Here is a 26,988-nt window from a genome sequence, read left to right on the forward strand (position 1 = left end):
TTTTTTTTTTTTTTTTTTTTTTTTTTTTTTTTGAGACAGAGTCTCGCGCTGTGTCACCCAGGCTGGAGTGCAGTGGCGCGATCTCGGCTCACTGCAAGCTCCGCCTCTCAGGTTCACGCCATTCTCCTGCCTCAGCCTCCGAGTAGCTGGGACTACAGGCGCCCGCCACCACGCCCGGCTAGTTTTTTGTATTTTTAGTAGAGACGGGGTTTCACCATGTTAGCCAGGATGGTCTCGATCTCCTGACCTCGTGATCCACCCGCCTCGGCCTCCCAAAGTGCTGGGATTACAGGCTTGAGCCACCGCGCCCGGCCTGGAAGAGCATTAAGAATAGTCATAAAATGACTAGTCTCCATGCTGGGGGAGGCAGCATGGAGAGAGCTGGCTTCAGAGATAGCTGGGTCCAGGTCTGAATCCTGGCTCTGCCGCCACTCTCCAGCCCAATGACTTTAGTCACTTCACCTCGCAAGGCTGAGTCTCTGTTTCCTTATTTGTGAGGGGGCAGGTGGGCGGCAATAGTGCCTGCCTTACACTATTACACGATTTGGTGTAGTCAGTGGGAAGCCTTGTTCCAGGCACTGGAGGACACAGGTGAAACTGACGCCTTTCCTGCCTCAAGGGCCATCCTATGGGTGTGTCAGGGGAGACTACACAGGTCACATAAAAGACCTGCCATGTGCCTGGTGATGGAGGAGGGCAACTCTGGGGTTGAGGTTATAAGGTGGGCCTGGGCAGACAAAGCAGGAGAAGGTATGTGCACGAAAGCGCACTGGAGGTATAGTCAGCTTGGGGGAAATGGGGCGCCCTGCCTGGCATGTGGGAAGGGTTCAGTCAGCTATGATGCCCATATGTTTGGGAGGAGTGTGCCCTGGATCTGCCCCTATTTTTTCCCTGGGTGGGTCAGTGATATGGTGCCTTCTTTGCTTTGTCCTGAGCATTCCCCTTGGGGTGGGCACAGGCAGACTCAGTGTCCCCACTCCCCTCCCTCTGCTGCCATTATCAGCTGTGTCCAGATGGTCACAGGCTCCCTAATCTGGGATAATCAGTGGGTCAGAGCTCAGCTGGGACCCGGGCCTTTATGCCTGCTGTGATGGGCCAGCCCCAGCTGGAGAGACCCTGTAGACAGGGCCCTGGGGCTTTGGAAGATGGGTTGGGATGTGGGGCTGGCTCTGTGCTGGAGGGAGATGTAAGAAGCAGATGATCGCTCTTCTTCCAAAGGCAATCTGAGTACAAATGAGGGGGAGCCCACAGCTGGGGCCTGGCCAGCTCCTCCAGGCCTCACAGCGATTCGCACAGAGCCTCACAGAATCTGTCTATTGCATCTTTTGTTCCCTTTCTCTCCCTCTCTGAGCTCACCCCTCCCTACCCAGCAGTTTGTTGCTGCCCCTAGAGCCCCAGGCTTATGACATCAGGGGCTTGTGCCCCCATTGACGTTGGACACCTAACAGGTTCAGGTGCAGAGCCAGGGTGACTGACTTCTCAGTGGCCCATGGCTATGGTGCCCCCACCCTGGGCCTGCAGTTTGCTGTGAGCCTCCACTCCGTGGTTGTTCAGGGATCCATAACTGTTTTTGTTTTGTTTCAGCCTCTTCCATGAATGCGGCGGGGGCCCTGCTTGTCTCCGGCTCCTAGCAGTGAGTGCTGATAATCTCAAATTTAAGGATGGTAACTTCGTCTCGGAGGAGCGTGGGAAAGGATGTGTTTAGGAACAGACACAGGCCTACAGAGGTGTTTGTAACCATCTCTTTCTAAGTGGTGGGAAACATTTTATTATTCTTTAACTGTTTATATATATAGTGTGTTTTTTTATGCATGAAATATAGTTTTTTAAAATGCTCACACTACTATTTTGAAAGTAAATGAGGTAATGTATGTGTCAAAACCTAATACCCAAAGCGATCATAGTAAGAGGTGGGGCCTTTGGGAAGGCATTAAATTGCTTAGGGAATGAGGGTGGAACCCTCATGAATGGGATTAGAGCCTTATTTAAGAGGTCAGAAGGAGCTGCCTGGCCTCCCTCTCACATGTGGAGACTCAGCAAGAAAATATTATTTAGGAAGCAGAGAGCCCTCACCAAACACCAGATCTGCTGGCCACTTGATCTTTTTTTTTTTTTTTTTTTTTTTTTTTGAGACGGAGTCTCGCTCTGTCGCCCAGGCTGGAGTGCAGTGGCCAGATCTCAGCTCACTGCAAGCTCCGCCTCCTGGGTTTACGCCATTCTCCTGCCTCAGCCTCCCGAGTAGCTGGGACTACAGGCGCTCGCCATCTCGCCCGGCTAGTTTTTTGTATTTTTTAGTAGAGACAGGGTTTCACCGTGTTAGCCAGGATGGTCTCGATCTCCTGACCTCGTGATCCGCCCGTCTCGGCCTCCCAAAGTGCTGGGATTACAGGCTTGAGCCACCGCGCCCGGCCTGGCCACTTGATCTTGTACTTCCCAGCCTTGAGAAGTATGAGAGATAAATTTCTGTTGTCAAAACACCCAGTCTAAGGTGTTTTGTGATAGTAGCCCAAACAGATATAAAAGTGCTTCATCAAGAGTAAACACAGGGAGCAAATACTGGACATTCCATCTCAGTCAGGGCAGACTGCAGCTGGAAGACAGACCCAACAAGGTTTTATTTCTACAAGAAAAGAGACCGTTAAGTGAAGGGCTGTTTGTGTGGAGGTGCCACGAGGGAGCAGAGTGTGCGCCTGAGCTCCGCGTGCCTCTCCGCCTCCTGGCTCAGGCTGTCCAAATCTGAGTCACCTGCCCAAGCTCTGGATGATGGTGACACAGCCGTGGGAGCTGGTGCAGCGCTGCAGGGATGGCTGGGCCTCCACCTGCCCACTGCTGGGGTCAAAGGTGAAGACTTTATCGGTGCTTTCTCCGTGATCATCCCGCCCACCAAGGATGTGGACCTTCCCGTCACACACAGTGACTCCACAGCTTTCCTGAGTGGACAAACAGAAAGACAATTAACTATCAGGTTCAGCCTGGGGCTCCTTCTGTCCCTGCCTGGCCAGGCCAGATAATAGGACCTTGATCCACAGACTGTGAACAGGCAATCTGGATTGTAGAGAGGCAGGAAACTGGATGGATCTGAGTTCCAGCTCTAGCTTGATCCTTATTCAGTGAATGGCCTTAGGCAAGTCGCTTAACCTCTCTGGACCTCAGTTTCCTCATCTGCAAAGGGAGAAGAACCAGAGTGCCTTCTTCACAGGGTTCCCTTAACAGCTAATGGAAGTTAAGCATGTAAAGCATTTTATATAGAGCCTGGAATATGGTAAGCACGCCAATAACAATAATCTCGACTGCTGCCATCTTAGAATCGCAGACTCAGGGAAACCTGAATTCTCACCACTTAAGGTCACCAAAGGTCAGAACTGGCAGAGACCACCAGTCCAACCATACCTGTGTAATCTCTGGAGTTTCAGGGGATGGAGACGAAGGTAGGGGAGGCAAGGAACTGCAGGGGCCAGAGCTTCCAAGACTTGGGCCTCCCTGCTGTGATATCACTAGAGCAGAACTTAGCAACTCCCTTCCCCACCTCTTACCCCATGATTGGTTACTAGCAGTGGCCTTCAGGGCAGGAGAGACCACAGGGTCATTTGGACCAAATCCCCACTCAAAGCTATAGCACTTGGGACTGCAGGGTTCTAGACTCTGCCTTAACAGGGCCTAGTTGGCCTGGGCCAGGTGCTGAACCTCTCTAAGGCCAGTCTTCTCATCTGTGAAATGCATGGTTCACTATCACTGTGAGGACAAAGCTAGAGAGCGATGTATAATAAAACCACCTAGCGTGGAGTCACACAAGATTCACAAGCTCCAAGATCCAGAGCCTTAGAAGTGGGTTCCGCTCTCCTACCTTGAAGCCTCCACTTACCACAGGACTGGGGAGGACAGCTGCCTCCCCCCACACATCTGTGCCTGGATCATAGGTGAAGATTTTGCTCATGAGACCCCCCATGACATAGATGGTGTCCTCAAAGGAGATGGCCTCGAGACACCGCTGTGAGAAGGGTGCTGGTGACCGCAGGCTCCACCGGTCCTCCTTGGGGTCAAAGCACTGCACCTGAGGGGCAAGAGGAGCAGTGGTGATGAAGACTCACTGCCCCATCCCAAATGCCCCACTGCCCACATGCTGCCACCTGTCTCCCTGGGGGCACTCATTCAAAACGATGACACCTGGCCCGAGCAAGCATCTGGGAGGGAGGGGGAGATCCACTGTCCCTGTCCTTAAGGACTCTTCATCTAGTTATATGTTCTGTCCTCTGCTTCTGGACTTCCTTTGTCAAAAGCCTCCCCATCTTTTAAGGTCCTGCTCAAATGCCACCCCATCCTTAAAGGCTTCCCTGGTGTTCCCCCTCCCCACCCCCCAAAACACACACACAGGAACAGTCTCTCCTTTGATGGAGAACACAGTCGCCTCATGTAAGATTAATCATAGAGCACATCATACCGAGCGAGAAGAGGTACCGTCTGCTTTAGGGTTATAGAGGGTTCTCAGAGCAGACCCCCCATAGGGATGTGTTCCTGGCTGCATACACTGTCAACTCACTTTTTTCCTGGTGCTCTCAGGTCATACAATTCCAGCTGAGGTGTCTTGCAGCCCTATTTCTACAGCTGTCTACATGCCCATGGGTGTTTCTGATGCCCTTAACAGTTTCTGTACTTAGCTGCCTGCTCACCTCACTCTCTGTTTCCTCAACTGTTTCCTTGGAGACCCCCACCTTCCACCACAGCAGCCTATAACAAATCAGTGCTGCATGGATGGTGTTAAATGGGGCCTCCTACCATGAGTGCCCATCACTCAGCTCCAGGAGGGTTTGCTGAAAGAATGTGGTCAGGGAATAAGGAAGGGTGGGCACCCAAATTTGGGAAAGAGTCAAGTCCCAGGACCACAGGCTTATGAGGCCATCAGGGGAGGGAAGGAACTGCTATGATAAATATTTTTATTTGCAAAAAGCCTAAATGTCCAACAATAAAAGATGAGTAGACTCTAGTTCATCCACCAAGTGGAATAGTACAGGCATTGAAATGATGGCTGTAAAGTTGCTAATCACGTGGAAAGTGCTTATACCTAAATTAGAATAAAATGCAGAATGCAAAATTCTAACAGTGAGAAAACAGAACTATAAGAAAAACAAAAATCAATTCAGTGGAAGCCTGTAAGGCAATGCACCAAAATATAAATAGCAGCTCTGCCTGGATGGTGGGATTATGGTTTTTTTTTTTTCTATTTTTCTGTTTTCTAAATTTTCAGTAATGTATTATTTTTGGAATGTAACAAAAGCATTTTAACTATCTTGCCCTCAATTTTTAAAATGTATGAAACTTATGTGGTGCCAGCCCATACATTTGAGTCCCAGTGTGCTGCTGACCCACTGTGACCTTGGGGTCATTTTTATGCTCATTTCCTTCCCTGAAACATGGAGGTGACTGGTCTGGGCTGTTGATGGGATTAAGTGAAGAAATAGACAAGGGCACGGAAACGCCCAGCTCTGCGCCTGGCACACAGTGGTCACCGCAGCCTTCAACGCCCTCTTGCACCCGAGGCCCACGCCCACCTTGTCCGTGTTGACACCGCCCTGCCTGGCGCCCCCGATCACGAAGAGCTGGCCCGCGCAGGATGCCACCGCCGCTGAGCTCACGGCCTCCGGGAGGGGCGCGGCGGCCGCCCAGGTGTTGGAGAAGGGGTCATAGCGCTCCACGCTGTGCAAGCGTCTCAGGCCGTCGAAACCACCCACCGCGAACAGCTGCAAGTGAGGACATGGGCCAGGGAGCCGGGTGCCAGGGCCTTAGGCCCCTCGGCCTCACCGCTTCAGTTTTACAGTCTTTGAGCTGCCAATTTTCCCTGTCCCCAACCCAGCTTCAAGACCAAACTGACCCCAGAGCCCAGTGCTGCTACCACCTGGGCGGCCTCCACCCAGTTGCTGTACCTCCCTGAGCTGGTTTCCTCTCATTTTGGGGGGATAATGCGACCTGTCTTTAGGATGGGTACTGAATGCGGGTTACAGCTGTAAAACACCTGGCACCAAGCTGATGCTTAATAATAATAGCTAGGCCGGGCGCCGTGGCTCATGCCTGTAATCCCAGCACTTTGGAAGGCCGAGGCGGGCAGATCACGAGGTCAGGAGATAGAGACCATCCTGGCTAACACGGTGAAACCCTGTCTCTACCAAAAATACAAGAAAAATTAGCCGGCCTGGTGGCGGGTGCCTGTAGTCCTAGCTACTCTGAAGGCTGAGGCAGAAGAGTGGTGTGAACCTGGGAGGCGGAGCTTGCAGTGAGCCAAGATTGCACCACTGCATTCCAGCCTGGGCCACAGAGAGAGACTCCGTCTCAGAAAAAATTAAAAAAAAAAAAAAATAATAATAGCTATATAGCTAGTTTTGAGACTTTACCACCCCACTTAATTGATTCTTTTTTTTTTTTTTTTTTTTTTTGAGATGGAGTCTCGCTCTGTCACCCAGGCTGGAGTGCAGTGGCCGGATCTCAGCTCACTGCAAGCTCCGCCTCCCAGGTTTACGCCATTCTCCTGCCTCAGCCTCCCGAGTAGCTGGGACTACAGGTGCCCGCCACCTCATCCGGCTAGTTTTTTGTATTTTTTAGTAGAGACAGGGTTTCACCATGTTCGCCAGGATGGTCTCGATCTCCTGACCTCGTGATCCGCCCGTCTCGGCCTCCCAAAGTGCTGGGATTACAGGCTTGAGCCACCGCGCCCGGCCTTTAATTGATTCTAAGAAGCATTTTTGTTTCTGAATTCGGGATGTAGCTTACGAAGAGAGTTGAGAGATTCTTTTTTTTTGATACGGAGTCTCGTCTCCCAGGCTGGAGTGCAGTAGCATGATCTCCGCTCACTGCAAGCTCTGCCTTCTGGGTTCACGCCATTCTCCTGCCTCAGCCTCCTGAGTAGCTGGGACTACAGGCACCTGCCACCACACCCGGCTAATTTTTTGTAGTTTTAGTACAGACGGGGTTTCACCGTGTTAGCCAGGATGGTCTCGATCTCCTGACCCGTGATCCGCCCACCTCAGCCTCCCAAAGTGCTGGGATTACAGGTGTGAGCCACCGTGCCCGGCCGACAGATTCTTTTAGTCTTGAGTGGCACAATCAAGATTCAAACCTAGATTGTATGGCCCCAGAGCCCACACCCTTGACCATCAGGCTGTTACTATTACAGTAATTGCTATTATTATTAACATCAGCCATTATTATGTTACCTTGGACAAGTCTCTTTTTGGGGGGGCCTCAGACCCCTTCTTACAAAGAGGGTTTTAGACAACCTCCCTCCAGGACATCCACAGATCTGTACCTTGGGTCCCAGGGCAGCCGCTGCAGCTTGTGCCTACCTGCCCCTGCACAACTGCCATCTTGTGCCTCCACCTGCCCTTGTGCAGAGAGGCTACCTTGATCCAGGTGTGCAGATGGGAGCTAAACATCCACACATCATGACTGTTGATGTGGCCTCCTAGGGAGAGAGAAGCAGCTGTTGCCCACAGGCTCTCTTGCTATCCCAAGTACCCGCAAAGAGCTAGAAACTAGGGCCCCCAGATCCAAAGGAAAGATTAAGGGAAGGCAGCAAGAGGACTTCTTGAGCTGGTGTAAGACTCTGGGCCTGTGACCCAGACAGTGTGCTTTGAATAAGTGGTGAGAATGTCTTGAGTTATGACCCTTGAGGGGAGAAGCCTGACAGATTCAGGAAGAAGTGGCTGGTTGGGCGCCTTATGGTGGTGCTGGTGGTGTGCCAGGCTCTGTGCTCAGGGAAGCAAAGAGGGGGCCGCTGTATGAAAGGTAAGAGTACAAAGGGTACCCAAGGCAAGCATCTGGAATGTACTAGGGACCCAGGAAAAGCAGAGTCAGCTGCACTAGGAGCCAGGAGGGGTAGAGGGTGACCCAATAACCCTCCCTCCCACCTTCACCCGCACAATTTCATTTCTGATCTCATCCCTCCATGAGGTGTTGGGAATATTACACCCAGTTTACATATAAGAAACTCAGATGAGGCTTAGAGACCAACAATGACCTGCTGAAGACTACATGGCCTTTTGTCAGAGCCAGAACCAGAGCTTCTGGCTCCAGGCCCAGCACTGGTGCTGCTGGAGGACATGGTATGCCCTATGGGGCCAGGCACTGGGGACGCAGGATGTGGGCTCTCCCTTCCCATGTCTGGCCACCCTGGGGATCTCGGCCGGGGATTCACCTCTCAATGGGAGCCTCTTTGGGGACAACCCTAACTGCACCCTTCAGCCTAAGCCTGTGACCAGAGCCACATCTGTTTGGTAGCCCCCATCTTTGTTTATTCCTAGTGGCACCCAACAGAGGCCCCACATGTTGCTCAGAACCATCAATGGCCTTGGATAAATTGTCCAGTGGTAATCTGTGGCCTGGATGATCTGTGAGGCCTCCCTGGCTTATTCTCCTGCTCCTTACCCTTTGCTGGCACCCATAGTTCTTTACAACGTTAAGGTCAATCCACCTAGCCCCAGACTCAAAGCCTCCGTGATCTGACTCCTGCCTCACCTGTGTTACTCAACCTGCACTTCAGAGCCCTGAGTCCCCGGGGTTCCTTTCTGTATGTCCCTGGCCTTGTGCCTTTGCCTATACTGTTCCCTCCAACTTTCAAGGTCCAACTGAAAAATCATCTCTTCTATGAACCCTAGCTAGATTCCCTGAGTGGCATTCCAGATCATCTGGGGACTCTGAGAATTCCGATCACATTCTGCCTGGCGGTAAAAGTGAAGTCTCTCTCCTCTCCAGGACACTCCAGGGGAGCAAAGACTGTGTTTTATGCTTCTCTGAGTCTTCAAGGGCCTGAGCCTCAGGGAGGACACAGTTTGTTGCTATCAAACAGATGTGTGTTCCTCCTAGCTTTGCCATTTTTGAGACAATGGGGGAAATTCTGAGCCTCTCTGATCCTTTCTTATCTGTAAAACAGCATTGTAGGGGGATTTAATGATAACGAATGTAAGCTTCTTAGCATAATAATGTTCGGCACATAGTAGGCTAGATGAAGTGATTATTAATACTAATACGAATTGAATTCCCTAGGAAACCTGCTCAGAACAAAAAGTAATCATATGAATTGAAGTTAACATTGCTGAATAACTGGGGGGGGGGGGTCACACCCGTAGTTAGCTCTGCTCACTTCAGCCAATAACTGTAGGTTATCAGAAAACATCCCACCCCCCTCTCCCAATTGGAGGAAAAAGCAAAGGGGGCGGAACGCGGAGGCTATTAGCCAATCCCGTGTGAGCTCCCGTTGCGGCTCCGCCCTCACCGGAGACGTAGACGTCATTGCGGAGAGCACAGGCGGCGAATTCTGAGCGAGTGTAGCCGGGCAGGCTGGGCAGTGGGGTCCACCGCTGGCTCTCTGGGTGGTAGGCATCGGCGAAGGGCAGCTTCTGGAGACCTTTGCGGTCGCAACCGCCGATGACTACGATCACTTCAGCTAGGTCCATGAATCTGGCGTGCGGATAAGCCCACTGCCTGTTGGGCCGCACCCAAGTTCGGCCCTCTCTTACCCTCTCGTCCCTTTCATGAGCTTTTGCCATCACCCCCGCCCACCCGACCCCCCGGCCCCACTCCCGCTAGACTCTGCCACTTCCAACTTTCCCTGTGGGTATTGGGAAGAGAATCGCTCATTCTTACCGCATTCTGCTGACCTCTAAACTACAGGAAAAAAAAAAAAAATCTTTACAGAGCCCTTGCCCTCACCTAGAAAAATAACCTCGTTTAATCCGTATGGCAATTATATTAGTAGGGATTATTACCGCTTTCACACGGAGGAAACTGAGGCTCACATACCATGGCGTGCTCAAAGTCATGCAGCCATTAAGCGTCATGACAAGCTGGAATTCAAGCCCAGGTTTGTCTGTCGCTAACTCATCTTCAACACTCTTTTCTCACCTCCAACCGCTGATTCTGCTGCCTCCCTCCTCCTATGACATCCCCTTATCCCTAATTCCATTAAGCCGGATAACTCGCCCTTTCAGCCAATCATTCTTTCCTCTCATTGACGCCTCAAGCATCTGACCCCACCAGAATTACCATACCCTTTAGCCACCGGTTTTCTAATTCCTTTGGCACATATTTGAGGATCTCTGTCCCAGGCCCTGTGCTTAGTGTTAGAGATAGTGTAGTCTCTGGGGGCATGATTAAGGGCTACTCTGCTCAGAGCCTCTCAGTCTGGCTTTCCAGGGGTGGGGCAGTCCGCTTTCACCCTTTCCCCATGCTCCTGCCTATTTCTATCCCTCATTAGACTGCGAGCTCCCAGAGGGCAAACAGTGTTTTCAAATCACTTCCACACCCAGGCACCCTGCACAGAACTTGCGTAGAGTAGTAAGTACTCGGAATTACGGTTGCATGGGCGAAAGAAACAGTGTGCGCAGGGGTGGGGTCTCTGCATCTCCCTCACTGGCTTGTTAACTCTTCAAGGGCAGAATTATGGGCACCGAGCCTCTAAAATGTTTAACGAATGTCTGTCTGCATGTCATCAAGAGGCAGTACTAAAGGATGATGAAGGAATGAATGGGCGGTGGAAGAAGGTGGGAAGAACGGAGGGCGGGAGGCTAGGGGACGGCGGCCGTACCTCCGCGGCCGGGTCCGCAGCGCACCGGCCTCGCGGCCCAGGATGAAGCAGGCGCGGGCCTCCAGCAGCAGCGGGCGGCACTCGCCGCAGGCCTGCAGCAGCTCGTCCGCCTCCACCTTCTCCAGGAAGTAGGCGGGCGACAGTAGCGGCAGGCGCACGTGCTCCAGCAGGCGTCGCAGCTGCCCGCGGCGGGCCGGCGCATCGTGGCGCACCCAGCGCATGGCCGCCTCAAACACGGCCTCCTCGCGCGCCACGCCCAGCGCAGGGTCCGCCAGCAGCGCCGCCACCTCGTCGGGCGCCAGCTCCAGGAAGTCGGCGTGGCGCGCCACCTCGGCGAAGGCCTGGCGCAGGACGCGGCCGCAGCGCTCGGCCAGCGGAGCCAGCGAGAAGGCGACGGCCACGCGGCGCAGTGCTAGGCTGTTGGCGGCGCGCAGGCTGCCCTCGAGGAAGCGCACGCAGGCCTCACGCAGGCCCGCTACGCCCAGCCGCTCCGCCAGCGCTAGCACTGCCGCCGCCTCGTCCTCCTCGCGCAGCCGCACGCCCGCTCCGTACACGTAGTCGAGCACCACGGCCAGCGCCGCCGCCGCCCCGGCCGGGCTTGTGCCTGGCGCCTCGGCAGCCACCGGCACCACTGCCGGGCCGCGCTCGGGCCGCCCGGCCGCGAACAAGCTGTGGAAGTAGGCGCTGGCCGCGCTGAGCGCCGCGCGGTGGCATGGAAAGTCGCGGCCGCCGGCGCGCAGCACCACGTCGGTGAGGGTACCGCTCCGCCGGTACGTGTTCAGGGTCTGCAGCACGCGCTGCGCGTGGCACCGGCCCGCGCACGGCGCCTCGCAGCCCGGCTCCGACTCCTCCGGCCCAGGGCCTTGTCGCATCCTGCTGGGGAGAGAACACAAACAGCATCGGGGAAGTCACCTGGCTGCGCCTGGGAGAGGCGACCGCCCTCATCCGTTTATTTCCTCCCTTGACCACTTGTTAAGCGACTGTCCCCTCCGTTCAGGTTCCTTATGGCTACAGTGCCTCAGCCCCGCCTCACCAGCACGACATTATGCCCTGCCTACCCACTCAGACACTAAGTGCCCCTTTGGGTTCTTCAAACTCGCTGAGCGTTTTCCTATCGATATCTGCAGAAGACAGATGGCGCGCTCTCAAATAGGATAATCGGAGGAGGGACTAATAAAGGAACTATTTTCAACAGCGGAGTCGGCGTTAGGGACTTCGGCAGGAGGAGGGCTATTCCCCGGGCTACTAACAGCAAGGCGCCTTGGCCGCCCCGGGGTCTGAAGTGGGGAAGCAGGGAAGTTACTGGAACCTGGAAATGTATCTGTGTAAGGAGGGTCCCATGACAGGAGTTGAAGCCCTGGGTCAAGGGACTAAGGCCGCCCCACAGAGGCCCAGTGTGTGCGTGTGCAGGAGAGAGAGGGTACAATAACTCGACCGTCCTCTGCTCAATCCTGCCTGTCTCCTGCCGATCTCCGGTAGATGCTGAGCACTGACCACACCCTGAGCACTCCCCTGATAGACAGCATCATACACACAGCATTCGCGCAAACAGATTCGACAAGTATTTATTGGGAGCCTTTTCTGTGCCAGGCAGTGAGCAAGACAACCATAGTTTCAGTGTGCCCGGAGGTCACAGTCTGGCGGGGGTGCCATGGGGAGGCACCGGGTGTTAGGGGAGTTCATAGAAGGGGCGCTGGACCCAGGTGGAGGGGAGTCAGGGAGGGCGTCCTTGAGGGGAACCTTCCAGCTGAGAAGGATGGGCGAATTCTCAGAGGGTGAAAGGTTAGAGCCCAGGCTGAGGGAAGCTGGCCCTCTCTCTAGTGAGTTATCTTGGTGTTCTCCAGGTAGCACCGTCTGGAAGTGGAAAGAACTCTAGGGACAAACTAACCCAGTCCCTGCCACTGGCTCACGGTGTGGCCGGGGGCAAGTCACTCCTCTCACCTGCGGGTCCTGGCCTCAGTTATCTCATCTGAAATGGGATCCCTACCTCACAGGGCTGTGGCTTCATGACTATTACATGGGCTTTATGAAAAGTGCTGGTACACAAACGAGCTACATGGGTGTTTTCCTGTATTGTTTTTACTCGAGAGGAAGGGAGGACACTGTGTGTGCCAGTTACTTTTATAGACATAATTTAATTTCATCCTCACAACCTGAGAAGTTTCTTTAGCCCACCCCTGCCCCTTTAGTTTGTCATAAGGGAAACAAGCACACACAGGACACCTGCCCTTCAGAGGTTTGCGGCGAGGCTCAGCAGAGGGGTGTTTGTGAAGGCGCTCTGCAGACGGAGGGGCTGGGCCGTGCTGGTTATGATTTGGCCATTATGAACACACAGCCTCTGCTTGCACACCTCCAGGGACAGGGAGTTCCCTCCTTTCCATCAGCTTACTCTAGGGGGCTCAGGTCCACCCTCTGCGCCCTGCCTCTCCTTCCATCCTCCCGCTCCCAGCTGCTCTGCTGCTTCTGGAGGTCAGATCCTGCCCAGCGTTAGTCTGGCTTTCATGCCCTGGTCATTCCGGGCCATGGATCCCCCTGGTCAGCATCATGAGAAATGAACTCCCTGGTGGGCAAGAAAGTTAACTACTTTTGCCCAAGTGGAGAGACTGGATCCTGAATCCACCTGGCTCCAGGGTTTGCATGCCACACTTGCCAGGGTGGGGGTGTGTCCCAAGGAGCAGCCAGGAGGTGGAAGGAAGTGAGACCGGTCATCACAGCACGCTGCAACCAGTCTGTCCTCCACTAGCCCAGAAAGCAACTACACTCTGAGTTGAAACCCAAGAGGGCCGGTCTCATTAGCATAAGGATGGACTTCTTGCAAAGGTGTCCCACAGCACAAGCAGCTCCCTGGGGGAGAAAGAGTTCCCTCCTAGGAAGTGTGTCAGTACTTTTTCATTTTACTATCTACTGCACTGGGCGCTCTGGACACACAGTGACATCAGATCCAGCATTCACTTTGGGATCCCCCGTCTGGGGGCCGAAGGACACCCAGTTGGAACACGGAAGGTAAAAATTCCCAGGTAGGGCTCAATGAGTATCCTCCCTTCTCGGCTGAGTCTAGGCACTTCAAGCCATGGGTCATGATGCAGACTGAAGGGCCCAGCCTGTAGAAGCTGACTCGAACATGCCACCATCACTCTTTTTTACACCCACATCCACTTGAAGCCATTACCCAAGCACCTCCTCCGCATCCTCCCCATCTCAGACTTGTGGACACCACGCAGCTGGGGCAGCCCTGCAGCCTAAGCCTTGCCCCATGCACCTGGCGCTTACCTGGCCACACCCTCTCCCAAGTGCTCCGCAGCTGCTGCTCTCACAGGTATCACTCCCGTCTGTGCCTGCTGCCCGCACCCCTGGCAGCCCAAGCTCCAATGTTCGTGCTGTTCTGCCCAGACCCCTGTTCGCTGTTTGCTTGGGCTCAGCTGCGGGAGGACAAAGGGGCTGGACGCCAGGAGGGAGGGGGAGGGAGAGGAAGGGAGAAGCGAGTAGGGAGGGGATGCTGGGCTTTTGTTCTACTCTTGGACTAGCCCTGGGAGGGAGGGAAAGAAAGAAGGGGCGTAAGAGTGGATTGACTGTGTGCAACTCCAGGGTTTGGATTTGGATTCGTGCCTGGGGTTGGGGGTGACCTGGTGCCGGCCTTGTCCCTGAATGAGAACAAGGGTTTGAAGGTGTATGGTGCTGGAGTTGGGGTGTGGGAGGGGTGTCATCGTGCAGTTGTGGGCATGTAGGTTCCAGGGTGACTATGCGTGATTGTGGAAGTACATGGAATGCAGTGACTGTGTAGCACTGGGCTGCGTGTGGACATGTGGCTGTGTGACCATGTAGATGCCAATATGACTAAGCATGTGTGGGGCAGGGGGCACAGTGGCTCTGAGTCTCACTCCCTTGAGCCCAGGGAGAGGCAGGAGCTGACCTCTGCCCCAAGAAGAGGAGCACTTGCCAGACATTCAGTAGCAGGGGCAGGAGGGCCGCTCCTCGAGGCTACTGTGGGGGCCCAGTGGAGCTTCCAACATTTGCATGCCAGAATCTCCTAGACCCCAAGAATTCTATCCAGAAGATTCCTGTTTGGAAGACACACGTCCCTTGGCTCCCAGGAAGCATGGAGTTAATTTGATGCAGGCTGGAGCTGGGGCTCAGCTTCCCCCTTTTCCCTCAGGACACATCCATGACTGGGCAGACTCTCAGAACAAAGAGGGGAGTTACAGGCCTGCTCTGATGCCACCACTGACTCCTGCTCACAGACAGCAGAGGTCCCAAGGACTGGAAGGAAAGGACACCTGTGGTCCCAGGGCTGTACTTTGGCTTTCAGCCCAGGTGCCCCCAGTCCTGGGCATGGGCATGGGCCCTCCTCAGGCAGGTCCAAAGCTCGGAGAAGTCAAAGCCAAACTCCTCACATGGGGAAGAGGCCTCCCTGTGCTGAAGGCCTGTCCCAACACAGCCGGGAGGCTCAGAATGCCTTCGTGTGGCTGTGAGGGCACCTGCCAGTCCCACTCCCAGCCCCACATTGGACCCAGGAGCCCTCCCGCTCTGTGTGTCATTCCTAGCTTACGGGAGACATAACATATGCGCTGGGGTCAGACTCTGGGTGGGATTCTGGCTTGGCCTGTTCTAAGCTGTGTGGCCTTTGGAGGTCACTTTTACCTCTCCAAGACTGTCTCCCCATCCACCATGTGAGGATACCGGCGCCCAGCCACTGGCACGGTGGTGGACCCAGAGAAGGGGAGGCACCATCCTGCCGCTTTCCCATTCATTCCTGAGAATGGTTCTTCCTCAAATCATAGGGTCAGAACTGAAACCTAGACCCAGTGCACTTGTCCCCACCCTCCTGCTGGCAATTCAGAGACAACACACATCAAGATGGCAGCTTTAATCACATTGGCCGAGCCCCTTGGGTTCCCTCTGTGCAGGCCTACTTAGCCACACACCCACCCTGACCATGTCCAGAACACTTTTACCAGGTGGGCCCTGCCCTGTGGCCACTGATGTGGGAACCTGAGGTTAAATCAGTCTGTGGACTCCTGGGTTAGGGGACTCTTCTGCCCTGAGGTCTGCTGGACACTTCGGCATAGGATCCAGTAGCCCTGAGCTCACTCTTCTGGCCATCTCCAGCTGCTCCTAGGGAATGTGGCTCAGGTCTGCTCCTGGGACAGGGGGTTGGTGGTGGCATGAGGTGGACTGGGGAGGAGGACGTGTCTCCACACTGCAGCTGGCTTCCTCCTGGGCCGAACCTCCTTGTGCTTTGAGACTGACAGGAAGAGCAGAGTTGCTTCGGGTAGAGGCCCGGCCCAGGCCCTTGGGGCAGGATAAAAACAGAGAATTCAAGTGCCTCGGGGCACAGATAGGAGGACAGACGGCACAGGTGAGCATCCGCACCCTCCATTGCCACAGGGGGCATGGCATGGCCCATGACCCATCAAAGCTTCCAAGTCAGGATATAGGAGAGGGCCTCAGAAGAGGGGCCCAAGCCCTAGGCCCCACACCACCCAGAAGGAGCCCCAGGCCTGCAGGGGCATCTGAGAGGCTGGAGTCCTGGTCCAGCTGGGCCTCAGGGGGACACGGGAGTCCCCCTCAAGAGAGGCTGCGGCTGACAAGGGGCTGGAGCCCACAAGGAGGCTGTGGAGCCAGCTTCCAGAGCACTCCGAGTTCAGACACGCTTCCATCAGCTCTCCTAGGCTCCCCGGGCTTCTGTGTCAGGTACAGGTGGGACAGACATGTCTTCAGCTAACGCCCACTCCGCTCTGTGAGGGTCTTGGCGCGGCTGCCACCCCCTCGGGGGCCCACAGGGGTGGCGGTGCTGTTGGCATATGTGTCATAACTGTTGTCTGAACATACGGAGAGCACATCGGAGACCTCTACACCATCGCTGATTTCTGCTGGGCCAGAGGGAGACAGAATGTGAGTCGGGGAGGAGGCAGTCATAAGGATGGGTGACAGATGGGGCGGGAAGGCTGTACCACCCAGCTGGGCACTTGGAGGCTGATGAAACCACTGGGCTCAGGTCGACATTGAGCCTGGCACTCAAGGCCCCTTTGGTATCTGCCGAGCACTCTAGCTTCACCTTCATCTGCTGTCCCCTGGGACTTCACTTTGCAGTCACAGAAAACCACCTGTGTCCCTGAGCTTGGCACCCATGTGTCCACTCTCCTCAGGGCCTTTGCGTGTGTTGGCCCCTCTCTTAGGAGTGGCTGCCCCAACACCACCTCCTTTTCCTACAGTCTGGCTCAAGTCTTCTCATCTGTCACGGAGCCTCATCAGAGCCCTGGGCCGGGTTGGGGCCTCCTCATGGCAACCCCAGCCCCTGCTTCCCTCTGCCCTGGCCACATTCTGTATGGTTCCTGCCTGGGCCCCCAAAACACCTCAAGGACCAGGGTGGGTTCTGGGCATCTATGTCCCCAGGGCCTGGTAGAGTGCTGGGCACGGATCTGAGGCTCAAGAAAGCTCTGCTGACTGGAGTTCGGCCCAATAGAGGGACACTTCATTCTTGGTGCCCAGGCAAGCAGTGCTCCCTTGCCACCTCTGCGCACATGCCATGCCCACCTGGAATGCCCTTCCTTCCCTCAGCTCGCTTGGCCCTCAACTTGAAGCCATTACCCAGGCACCTCCTCTGCATCCTCCCCATCTCAGTGTATCAGGCACCCAAAGCATTCCTCACTGCCCAGGCAGCTCTGACCACGCCCTCCCCCATAGCACTCCCATCGCAGGAACTCGACTTTCCATGCCTCTGTTTACGTAGCTGCTGCTTCCATCAGACTGGGAATGTTGATAGGGACTGGCAAAGAGCAAGGGTGAGGCCAATATTGTAGGATCCAAGTATGAATCAGGCAAAGGGGGACGGGCCTTCAAAACAGACTCCTCTCCCTACCCCACCCCTGCCCACCAACCACGGCACTGACACCGAGCCATGGTGGATGACAGTGGATGACTGTGTGTGGGGGTGTGTGTTTTCACACATGTACTTATGCCTTTGTATGTGTGTGGGTATAATCCCGGTGGGTTTATGTGTATCTGTGCCCTTGTCCCTACCCGTATGTGCCGCGCGTGAATGTGTGCGCATACACATCTGTTTGCATGTGGGGGTGCAGAAAGCTGGGCCCAGGGCCTGCCTCCACCTGTCTGCAGGGCTGTGTACCTGAGAAAATGAGCTTCTCCTTCATGATGCTGACGTCCCGGCTGGTCCGGCGCACTGCAGCGCTCAGCATGATCTGCTCAGGGTTGTAGCTTCGTATGCCACCCAGGCGCCACCTGCAGAGATGGCCCCGTGGGCATCAGGTCCCTCCTCACTCCTGCCTTGGAGCAGGGACCCTGCCTACTTCCAGAGCCTCTCTGGATGTGGCCTGAGAGACCAGCAGGACTCTTGTCCCACTGTACAAGGGGGAAATAAGCCCAGAGAGAGAGCAGAGTTGGGGCTCAAATCAGAGCCTACTGACTCTCGGCCAGGGCTCCCCGGCCTCCCTTTTACCTCCAGAGCCGTCAGTCAGCAGCCCTGGCCCAGGACTAGAGTTGGTTAGTTCTGTCTCAGGTGTCCCCAGTAATGCACCTGGCTCTCTTTGAATGGGACAGATTTGGGAGCAGGAGGAGCTTAGTAGGCATGACTCTGTTGTCCTAAGCTGGGGCACACACCAATCTCAGGGAGTCCAGCTGATGTCTCTTACAACTCTACCACCATGACCAGGCTAAGCGAAGCTACTGGGGAGACCCCCTGAGAGGGAGGGAAGGAAAGCAGGGGGGTGGGGCCAGGTGGTAGGGGGCTTTGCCCAGAGCTGGTCTGCACAGGTTCCCAAGGCAAGGGGGTTAGAGTGACTTGGAGTGGGGCCAGCTGCTGCTCTGTCCTGACAGTCCTACTGGGGAGGGAGGTCAGAGCATGAATCCCCCTGATGGCTGAGACAGGTGCAAGGTAAAATTACTCAAGAGTGGGCTGGGAGGTGGAGCATGCATACAGGGCATACAGGGACCAGGCACTAAGTGGAAAGGACTCATGTTTCTGAGCCCAGCCCAGGCCACTGTCTTCACTATTGTCATTCCTCTGAACTAGCCCCAGTTTCCTGACCTCTGAACTTAGACCTTTCCTGGGATCTAGGCAGAAGGATCACTGAACTCTCACCCCTGTCCCCACCAAGAGGAGTGGGTGATCAGCTTGGGAACAAGAACCCAGCTGTCTCAGGGACTGAACCCTGCTTGGGGGATGGAGGGAGTCAAGACTCCACAAGAAACCAATTGTGAGTTACTAGATGGGGTCAGCGCAGCAGAAGCGGACAGACAGATGGACAGGTGGATGGATGGATGAACAGAGCAGGCAGACAAGGGGAAAGCAGGAGGCGGGGGGTAGCACAGACACCCTGGCGAGGCTGGCTGCCCTATGAATCGTTGAGGGCAGTGAGCAAATCTCTCTCTGTTCATCGCTGTGCCTCAGCACCATCAACGCCTGCCGTGTCCTGGCCGCCTGACCTGTACTTGTTGAGCGAATGAATGGAAGAATAAGGTCCGCAGGGAAATGGTATCCTCCCCTGGCCTTGTCCCCCAGGGTCCCTTCCTCCATCAGGCCTCTCCTGATCCCCAGGAGACAATGACACTGCCCTGGCTGTGTCTGAGCAAACCCAGCATGTCTGTGCCAGCGGCTGAATCACCATGGGGCAGCCTCCCCAACACGCTTGGCTCTGCATGAGAAGGCCCAACTCCTGCTGCAGACACAGCACCAGCACCAGCAGCCGGTGTGTGTGGATGCTGGTCAACTGGGCGGACAGAGGAATGACTCAGGGAGTGTCCCATAGCCAGACACAGCGTCTCCTCCTAGAAGCTGGTTGGTGAAGCTGCCTGACCCAGGAGGGGCTAAGGCACTAGACGAAGGGAGACTTGGGTCCCTGAGTCTAGGTCTCATCCTGGAAATTCACGTCAAAACCCAGGACAGTGTCAGGCCAGGGTCTCTTGGCCAGGCACATCCAGAACAGGAAGCTCAGCCACTGTGGGGTCCTCTCGGGGGAACAAGGAAAAGGCTGTGTGTGGGGGGAGCAAAGCAGGGATGGGTGTCACAGATAGAATGTAAAGAAGAGAGAGAAAGAGATGGGAGAGGCAGAGAAAGGTAAACAGGAAGAGTGAACAGTGGGAGAGGCAGAGCCAGGGAGGGAGAAGATGGGAAGAGAGAGGCAGAAACTTGGTAGGGTCTGCCCTGGACAAGTGGTGAAGACCCCGGTGAGTGGGCCAGAGGCAGGGGGATGCCAGTGCCCAGGTAGGGTCCCCTCCTCCAGAGGGAGACACTTTGGTGCACAGAGAGGCCAGGTCAGGAAGCTGTCAAGGAAACACTGGTCCCCACCTGCAGAAACGGCCGTAGGAACAGGGAGCAGAGGGACACACACGACAGTGGGACGGCAGGAGCAGAAAAGAGGATTGCAGGGGTAAGGGAGGCTTCAGGCAACGGCGGTGTCTGCGAGGTGACCCAGGCACAGGGTTTGGTGCACGGCAGGTTTTTAGACAGAACTGGAGAAGGGGATGGCAAGAGGGAGAAAGAGGAACAGGAGGAGGAGGAGGAAGACCACACCAGAATTACCTGATCAAGTGATAGCTGTGAGATGCCAGAGTGCAGCAGAGAGAGGGGGAGGGGGAGAGAGGAGGGACATGCGCCGATCAGAGCAGGATGGGACAGAGAGAGAACGTCAGTAAAGAACAAAATCCCAGCCCCTTGGTTCCTGGCTGGGTGGGGGCCCTGGGCTGGCCCTAGACCCTCCCTGGGACCAACCACACCTCCCCACTTCGAGCACACCCCGGCTATCTTGCTGAGGGCTGGTGGGAACCCATGCCCTGGCTAACGGATGAGCAGGCCAGCCTGGAGAGGAACTGAAATTCACCTAAGCCCACACAGCCACTCAAGGCGGAGCTTGGCTCTGTGCTCCCAGCTGCAAGTTCATTCCAGAAGCCACCCAGCCTCTGTCTGAGGCAGGATGGGGCCACCAGGGTCCTTCCTTCTCCCCTGGTCAGGCCCGCTCCTGGCTGAGGGCCCAGGGCTCAGGAGCAGGTTCACCTGGCTGGGGTAGGGGCTGGGCCTGCTGTAGGGTAGGGATGGCCACGGAAGTGGTCAGATCCTACTCACTTCTGGAGCACGAAGATGCCCACGATGAGGGTGAAGGAGACCAGGTCGGCAGTGACCCACATGAGACAGTACTCGTCCGGGGGCTGTGGACAGACGGCCCGAGGCCAACTTCCAGTCACGGCCAGTCCAGACTGAGGCTCCAGACTGAGGGTCCGTGGACCAGAGGACCCCACATGGCCACTGGCGAAGGGCAAGGGAGGACTCTGAGGGGCTCTGGGGGCTGAAGATTACATTTTGCAGGTGTGGGCTCCGGGCTCTATGGGCCTGGGGGCCGGGGCGTGTATGTGTACATGTGTGCACTCTCAGGGTAGGAGGGGATTGTATGGTGCTAAGGGCAGAGGGGGCATGTGCTAGGCCTGCAGGGGCTGTGTGTCCAGCGGCCTCAAAGCAGGAGCCAGATACTAAAAGACAGTGACCCTGCTCCTCCCTCCCTCCTGACTCTCATCCCATCGGTCTTGCCCCTTTCCCCAGGCTGCCTTCCCTTCACCCTCCTCTCCCACAGAACCATCCACATCTTAGGTCTGATTCATTGGCACTGCATTCTCCCAGCCATAAGGATACCCTCCATCTGCCTTCTGCATGCTCAGGGAGGTGGCAGTGGAGCCACCACCTATCTGCAGGTGCGCAGTCAACCAGCTAAAATGTTGTTTTACTTGCTGTTCTCTGAGCAAATTTTAATGTTTCCTATTCTTTTTTATTTTTATTTTTTGAGACAGGGTCTCACTTTGTCACCCAGGCTGGAGTGATCACAGCTCACTGCAGCCTCGACCTCCTGGGCTCAAGCAATCCTCCCACTGCAGCCTACCAAGTAGCTAGGACTACAGGTGTGTGCCACCATGGCCAGCAAATTATTATTATTATTATTATTTTGTAGACAGGGTCTCACTATGTTGCCCAGGCTAGTCTTGTACTCCCGGGCTCCAGTCATCATCCTGCCTCTGCTTCCCGAAATGCTGGGATTATAGGCGTGAGCCCCGCGCCCAGTCAATGCTTCCTATTCCGGTCCTGTTGTTACCCTCCAAACCAAAGAAACCCAAGCAGCTCTTTACTTCTCTAGAGCCCTTAGTGATGCTTTTCTCCCTGTGGATCAGGCCCAGGGTCCTCCCAATACCTTAGTGCAGATCCCAGATGCCATGAAATCCTCATGCCTCAAGCCTGCACCCCCACCACAGACTTCCCACCACGCCAGAGACCTCCCAGGGACAGCCCCAAGCACAGAGCTTGCTGAGTGGTCAGGGCAGGCCATAGGCAGCTCCAGCACTGCCCCCCAGGTGCCCTCTGCCCCCCAACTCACCATGATCCAGAGGGGGGAAGGCACCTGGGACAGGGTGTGGGAGTTGTCAGAGGTGACGGATGGGACCCCCGCACACCACAGCAGGGAGAAAAGCCACGGTGCATTGACTGTGTAGAGGTTCACACTCAGGTTCCAGGACGCGTAGTCCCTGTGAGGCAGGGGAGAGGCGGGTCAGCATGTGGACTCTGGCAGCTCCGGGCCCAGTGTGAGGGCTGGTAAAGCATGTCCTCTTCACCACTTCACAGCCATGCCCAGGGGAAGGAACGTCGGCTCCAGAGGGCCAAGCTCGGGGACAAGCCCGGGTCTGCCTGACATACCCTGTCGTCTTTGAACCATGTGTGCCCGATTCCTCTGTGTGCCCATCCCTCTGCCCAACTGTGTGTGTGTTTTGTGGGGCGGTGGTGGCAGGACTGAGAGAGACTCAGTCCCACCCTCTCCTGGAGAAGCCTGGGTCAGGGCAGGCACCTGAGCTCCTGGCGGGACACCTGAGTGTAGCGCAAGTTCAGCCGTTGGATGTGGCCTCTCCGCAGGCTGGTGACCGCCTCCTTGGAGCCCGATGTCTGCTGGAAGCCGGGAGCCACCTTCCGCACCAGGGGCCTCTGCCTGCTAGGCAGCCACATGACCTGCAGGCAGGAGAGAAGCAGCCTCGGACTTCTCTTCTGCACAATGGGTAAGAGTAGCTACCCCTCCTAGAGCACCCGTGGGGTTGAGAGACGGGACCTGGCAGGCAGTGAAAGCTTAGATGCAGTCATTAGCAGGGCAGGACTCAGTCCCAGCCAAGGCTGCAAAGCGCACTGGGAGCAACTCAGAAAGCTTCCCTTCTGGCCCGCTGCTAGTACGGGAGGGAAAACCCAAACAGCCACTACTCTGCACATGGCCACTAGCACTTAGTGTGCTGTCCTAAACTGATGTCAGATTTCTCTGGTCCCAAATTATTACACCACACAACAGGGCAACACTTCACTGAAATAACTTGACAGCCTGGACCTTTATACATTTTAAGGTGTTTTCTTGTTTTCCTCTTGTCCCATGATGACCCTGCCAGGGAAGTAAGGGGTGTGTGATCCCCATTTTACAAATGAGAAAGCTGAAATCCGGAGTGCAACAGGGAGAGGCTATGCAGCAGCAGGGCTCTAGCCAGGCCAGAGCTCCCGGGAGCAGAGCTGCGCTGCAGGGCCTCACCTGGTGCTGGGGGAAGCCAGAGTGCAGCACGGCCTCCAGAGTCACGTTGAGGAAACTGTTGCGGTACGGGTGCTCCCGGGGCGGGTCACGCAGGTTGAGCAGCAGTGTGGCATTGCCCTTGGCCAGCTCCAGGAGCTCTGCCAGGCTGCAGATGGACTGGTTCTGGGCCTCTCTGTGATCGGAGGGTGACAGGGAGCTGGCTGTCCAGAAGGGGTCAGTCTGGCAGGGATAGGGACACACACATGGCTGCATCATCAGCCCTTTGGGGGCCCCCGTATACCCTTCTGGCAACCGAGCGTGGAGACCCCTGGGCTGCCAGAGGCTGCTGGGGTCGGCAGATTGATGGCTGTGGCCATGTGGAGGCTGTAGGAGGCCCCAGCCCGCACCTTTCTTCCCCACACCCTGCTTAGCAAGAGGATGGAGGACAGCTTACTTGGAATCGTGCCCAGACCCACGGCATTTCTCCTTCTAGAGCATTTCAGACCAGAAAGCCAACCCCTCTCTAGAGTTTTACAGAGTTAACAATTCTATTTACTGCTCTCGTCCCTGTCAACCTTTTATAGTAAGGGAAACGGACCCAGAACAAGCAGTGACAACCACGAGATCTGGCAGCAGTGGCAGGAGCCCAGGAGGCCACTAAGCAGCTTGGGTGGAGGTCGGGAAAGCCCTGTGAGTGGGGGTCTCGGAGTTGATGGCCACCCTTGCATCTCACTCCTTGCAGTCCCTGCTGGTGTTTTCCATGCCTAAGATTGGGGTCAGGTGCAGCCAGACCTTCAGGAACCACTGGCCAGCATTGAGTCTCTGCAGGGTGGTCCAGTTGAGCATGGAGGCAGGCCTGCGGGCCAGCTCTGGGAACTCCTCCTCCACGTTGGTGGTGCGCCGCAGGGTGGCGTCGTGCATGAGGAAGGGCACGCCGTCCAGGCTGCAGGGAGGGTGGGGCCGTCGAGTCACTGACCCCCCAGATCCCTCACCTGCCCACCAATGATCGTCACCCCACACAGTCCTCCCCATCCAGCACAGGATCCCGGCTGGGCTGCTGCTCTCTGGGCCTCAGTCTCCCCATCTGCACAGGGAAGACAGTGGGCTGGTGGGTGACCCTGAAGGGCCAACGCCTTCTGGCTCTCTGTGAGGGTCAGATGGGGGTGGGGACTGCCAAGGAGGGCGGGCTGGGAAAAAAGCTGGACCTACTCTCTTAGCAGCCTTGGAAGGTAGGTGCTGCCTCATTTGATAATGGAGAAACTGAGGCTAAGAGAGGGAAGTGTCTAGCTCAAGGTCCACAGCCTGTAAGTGGTGGAACCTGGTTTGGAACCAAATCCCTGTGATGCTATGATGGGAACAGTGCAAATGTAGACCTCTTTGGCAAATTCCATTCGACCCCAATCCTTGTCTACTCTACCAGGGTTGCCAATAGCTCATATGGTGCCTTAGTGTGAAAAAGTAAAAGGCACCCGTGCCTTCTGTTCCTCAAGGCATTTTACCACCATCTGCTAGAAAGTTGTGATAAATACACAATTCTATGTCTATACTGGGAACAATGTCCTCATATATGTGATGCCCTTGTTCAGAACACAACCTGTACAACTATATATGACAGTCCTGCCCGTCTTCTCTTCTCAGATAACCTGTTATGAGATTAGTATGGATTCTTCCTGCCATTTATACTATTATCTACTTATATATGTACAGGGAGAAAGTGTATATGTCACTTTTTTGTAGTCTTTTAAAACGTAACTGGGGTCACAGTGACTGTATCACTCTGCAACTTGCTTTGTTTCCCTCATGAGAGTGTTGGAGCTCTATCATACACAGCCATATAGATCTATTTTTCCCTTCAAGTGGCTCTGTGGCAGGGCTCCTGCTTGCACCAAGAGCATTTGTTCTTTCCTCTATTTTACGTCCTGGAGTCTGCAGGAACGGGGTGCCTGCCCTGCTGTGGATAATCTAAGCCCCCCTCCTCCCATCTCAGAGGCTCTGAGACCAGAGGTTCTCCCAGCAGAGACCCAGGTGGATGCTGATGTGTGTGGGAGGGGTTAGAGGAGCTATATCCCCTCCGCTACACCTACCTGATGGTAATGTCAGCCTGGAGCCCATACAACTTCTGCTCGAGGGCCTTCCGGAAGGACATGAGCGTGTGCTCTGGAGCCAGCTGGGGAAGAAGGGGTGGTGAAGGGAGAGCCAAGATTCAGCTGATGTACTCTCCCCAGCCAATGGGAAGTCTTCCATGTTAGGAGGCTGGGTGAGGCCTGGTTCTAATTCTGGTTCCTCCACAGAGTAGCTATGTGACCCTGGGCACCCACTCAGCTTCTCTGAAGTTCAGCTTCCTCAACCCGGCTCTGGTTCTAGCCTTGACTCTGCCTTTAGCTATTGTTCTGACTTTGGGTATATTTCTCTGTGGATCTCAGTTTCCCCATGTGCCCTTAGAGATGTGTATTCATGAGGGTCCTTATGCCTAATTAGGACAGTTGGGGCTCTAAGCCTCCCTAATTCCATCTCATCTGAGGACTCTGTCATACCCTTTGCTGCCACTGGGGGTCAGCACCAAACCAAGGATTGGGCTAAGCCCAGGCCCATGAGGGATGGTCCCAGGGAAGAAGGGAGGGAGGACACCCCACCCCCCATCCCCGCCCCTGTCAGTGAAGGGGTGAGGTGGGAAGGATTCCCATGGCTGATCTCAGTCATTCCCACTGAAGACAATCCTATTCCTACCTTCTCTCCCTCTGGCCACGATGTTCCCCAGCCACTCCCCTCTTCTGTGACACAGCCTAGCACTGGGGAGCCAGGGAGTGGTGAGGGCTTTGGAACAGACTGAAAAGGTGCAATTCCACTTCCCAGACACAGAGCCGAGGCATCAGTTTCTTTAGCTATAAAATGGGCTAACACTATCAACCTCATAGGTGAGATAACAAATGTCAGAGACCCTAGTCCAGGACCGGGCACACAGCAGGGTCTCTGTAATGAGTTTCTTTCTTCCCCTGTCCCTGGCACACAGCACTCTTGGAGGACATGTTACCTGTCTCCCAGACCAGTGGGCTGTGTGAGGCACTCCCAGGGGGAGCAGGACTATAAAGGCATGAAGACAGAGGCACAGACTCAGTGGAATCCCACCCATCTCTAAATATCCTGTGGCCGGGCCTTCCACCAGTGACCACTTGACAGGGGTCCATGCTCCCTGCTGCATGGGCTGGGGCTGCAGAAAGCAGAAGCTTGGGAGGGGTTACGAAGACCCTCAGGGCAGAGGAAGTGTTTGGGAAGGGGAAAGTCTTTTTTGGAAGCTTTTAGACACAGTTAAGGTCTCTCTGGCTTAGGTGCTGGCCTCCTGGAGAAAGATGTGGAAACCTGGCCCTCCCTGGCCAGACTCAGGACTCCAGGAAAGCCCCAGAAGCATACATGTTGCTGGGGTGAATTCTTAGTCTCCATCTCAGAGCTTGCACCTGCCTCAGGCCTGTCCAAGTGGGGTTCTGTTGTCAGGAGGCTGTGGATGGGGGTGGGGGGTAGTTACTCAGGTGGGCAGGACACTATGGTTAAGAGACCTGGATTTATAAAACAGCAACTCAAAGTACTATTAAAAAAGAGTCCTAGCTTCAGAGTTAGTGCAATAGAATATTAAAGTACATGTACACCTACGCACAGAGGGACAGGCCGCATCTGCATAGGAACAACACGTCCGGGGCACACAGTCTCCAAGACAGAGATGTTGGCCGGGCGCGGTGGCTCAAGCCTGTAATCCCAGCACTTTGGGAGGCTGAGACGGGCGGATCACGAGGTCAGGAGATCGAGACCATCCTGGCTAACACGGTGAAACCCCGTCTCTACTAAAAAAAAACAAAAAACTAGCCGGGCGAGGTGGCAGGCGCCTGTAGTCCC

At 55.3% G+C, this 26,988-nt stretch overlaps 3 protein-coding genes across 6 annotated transcripts in view; 1 reads left to right on the forward strand and 2 right to left on the reverse strand.

The window, feature by feature from the left end:
* RPS3 (ribosomal protein S3) overlaps positions 1 to 2,088 on the forward strand; it is a 24,070-nt gene extending 21,982 nt beyond the window's left edge. Inside the window, exon 7 of the mRNA XM_025355145.1 lies at positions 1,585 to 2,088. The gene's annotated coding sequence lies outside the window, so the exon portion shown is untranslated. The remainder of the gene's footprint in view (positions 1 to 1,584) is intronic.
* Positions 2,089 to 2,559: 471 nt separating this feature from the next.
* KLHL35 (kelch like family member 35) lies at positions 2,560 to 11,442 on the reverse strand. Its single transcript, XM_025357231.1, has 6 exons — positions 10,571 to 11,442; positions 9,260 to 9,444; positions 7,332 to 7,450; positions 5,547 to 5,735; positions 3,863 to 4,051; positions 2,560 to 2,930 (listed from the first exon to the last, which is right to left on the reverse strand). The coding sequence occupies exons 1-6, from the start codon at positions 11,440 to 11,442 to the stop codon at positions 2,742 to 2,744; spliced, it is 1,743 nt and encodes a 580-aa protein (XP_025213016.1). The 3' UTR covers positions 2,560 to 2,741.
* A 3,977-nt stretch (positions 11,443 to 15,419) lies between these two features.
* GDPD5 (glycerophosphodiester phosphodiesterase domain containing 5) overlaps positions 15,420 to 26,988 on the reverse strand; it is a 92,621-nt gene continuing 81,052 nt past the window's right edge. For 3 of the 4 annotated variants that reach the window (XM_025357846.1, XM_025357848.1, XM_025357847.1), the window contains 8 exons: positions 25,188 to 25,270; positions 23,896 to 24,046; positions 23,125 to 23,343; positions 22,408 to 22,565; positions 21,943 to 22,090; positions 20,649 to 20,731; positions 17,697 to 17,809; positions 15,420 to 16,437 (listed from right to left, as the gene is read on the reverse strand). In XM_025357846.1, the coding sequence (XP_025213631.1) occupies positions 16,289 to 16,437; positions 17,697 to 17,809; positions 20,649 to 20,731; positions 21,943 to 22,090; positions 22,408 to 22,565; positions 23,125 to 23,343; positions 23,896 to 24,046; positions 25,188 to 25,270 (1,104 nt within the window). In that variant the 3' untranslated portion in view covers positions 15,420 to 16,288. Of the gene's footprint in view, positions 16,438 to 17,696; positions 17,810 to 20,108; positions 20,124 to 20,648; positions 20,732 to 21,942; positions 22,091 to 22,407; positions 22,566 to 23,124; positions 23,344 to 23,895; positions 24,047 to 25,187; positions 25,271 to 26,988 lie in introns of all 4 variants that reach the window. The other variant, XM_025357845.1, reaches the window with a different exon arrangement.

This window comes from Theropithecus gelada, chromosome 14, assembly GCF_003255815.1.
Source record: "Theropithecus gelada isolate Dixy chromosome 14, Tgel_1.0, whole genome shotgun sequence".
Lineage (NCBI taxonomy): Eukaryota > Metazoa > Chordata > Mammalia > Primates > Cercopithecidae > Theropithecus > Theropithecus gelada.

Coding starts and splice junctions, on each gene's coding strand:
- KLHL35 (XM_025357231.1), bottom strand. CDS start 11,442: ATGCGACAAGGCCCTGGGCCGGAGGAGTCGGAGCCGGGCTGCGAGGCG. Junction 4,052..5,546: donor GCGGTGTCAACACGGACAAG/GTGGGCGTGGGC, acceptor CTTGCCCCTCAG/GTGCAGTGCTTTGACCCCAA. Junction 2,931..3,862: donor CTGTCCTCCCCAGTCCTGTG/GTAAGTGGAGGC, acceptor TTGTCCACTCAG/GAAAGCTGTGGAGTCACTGT.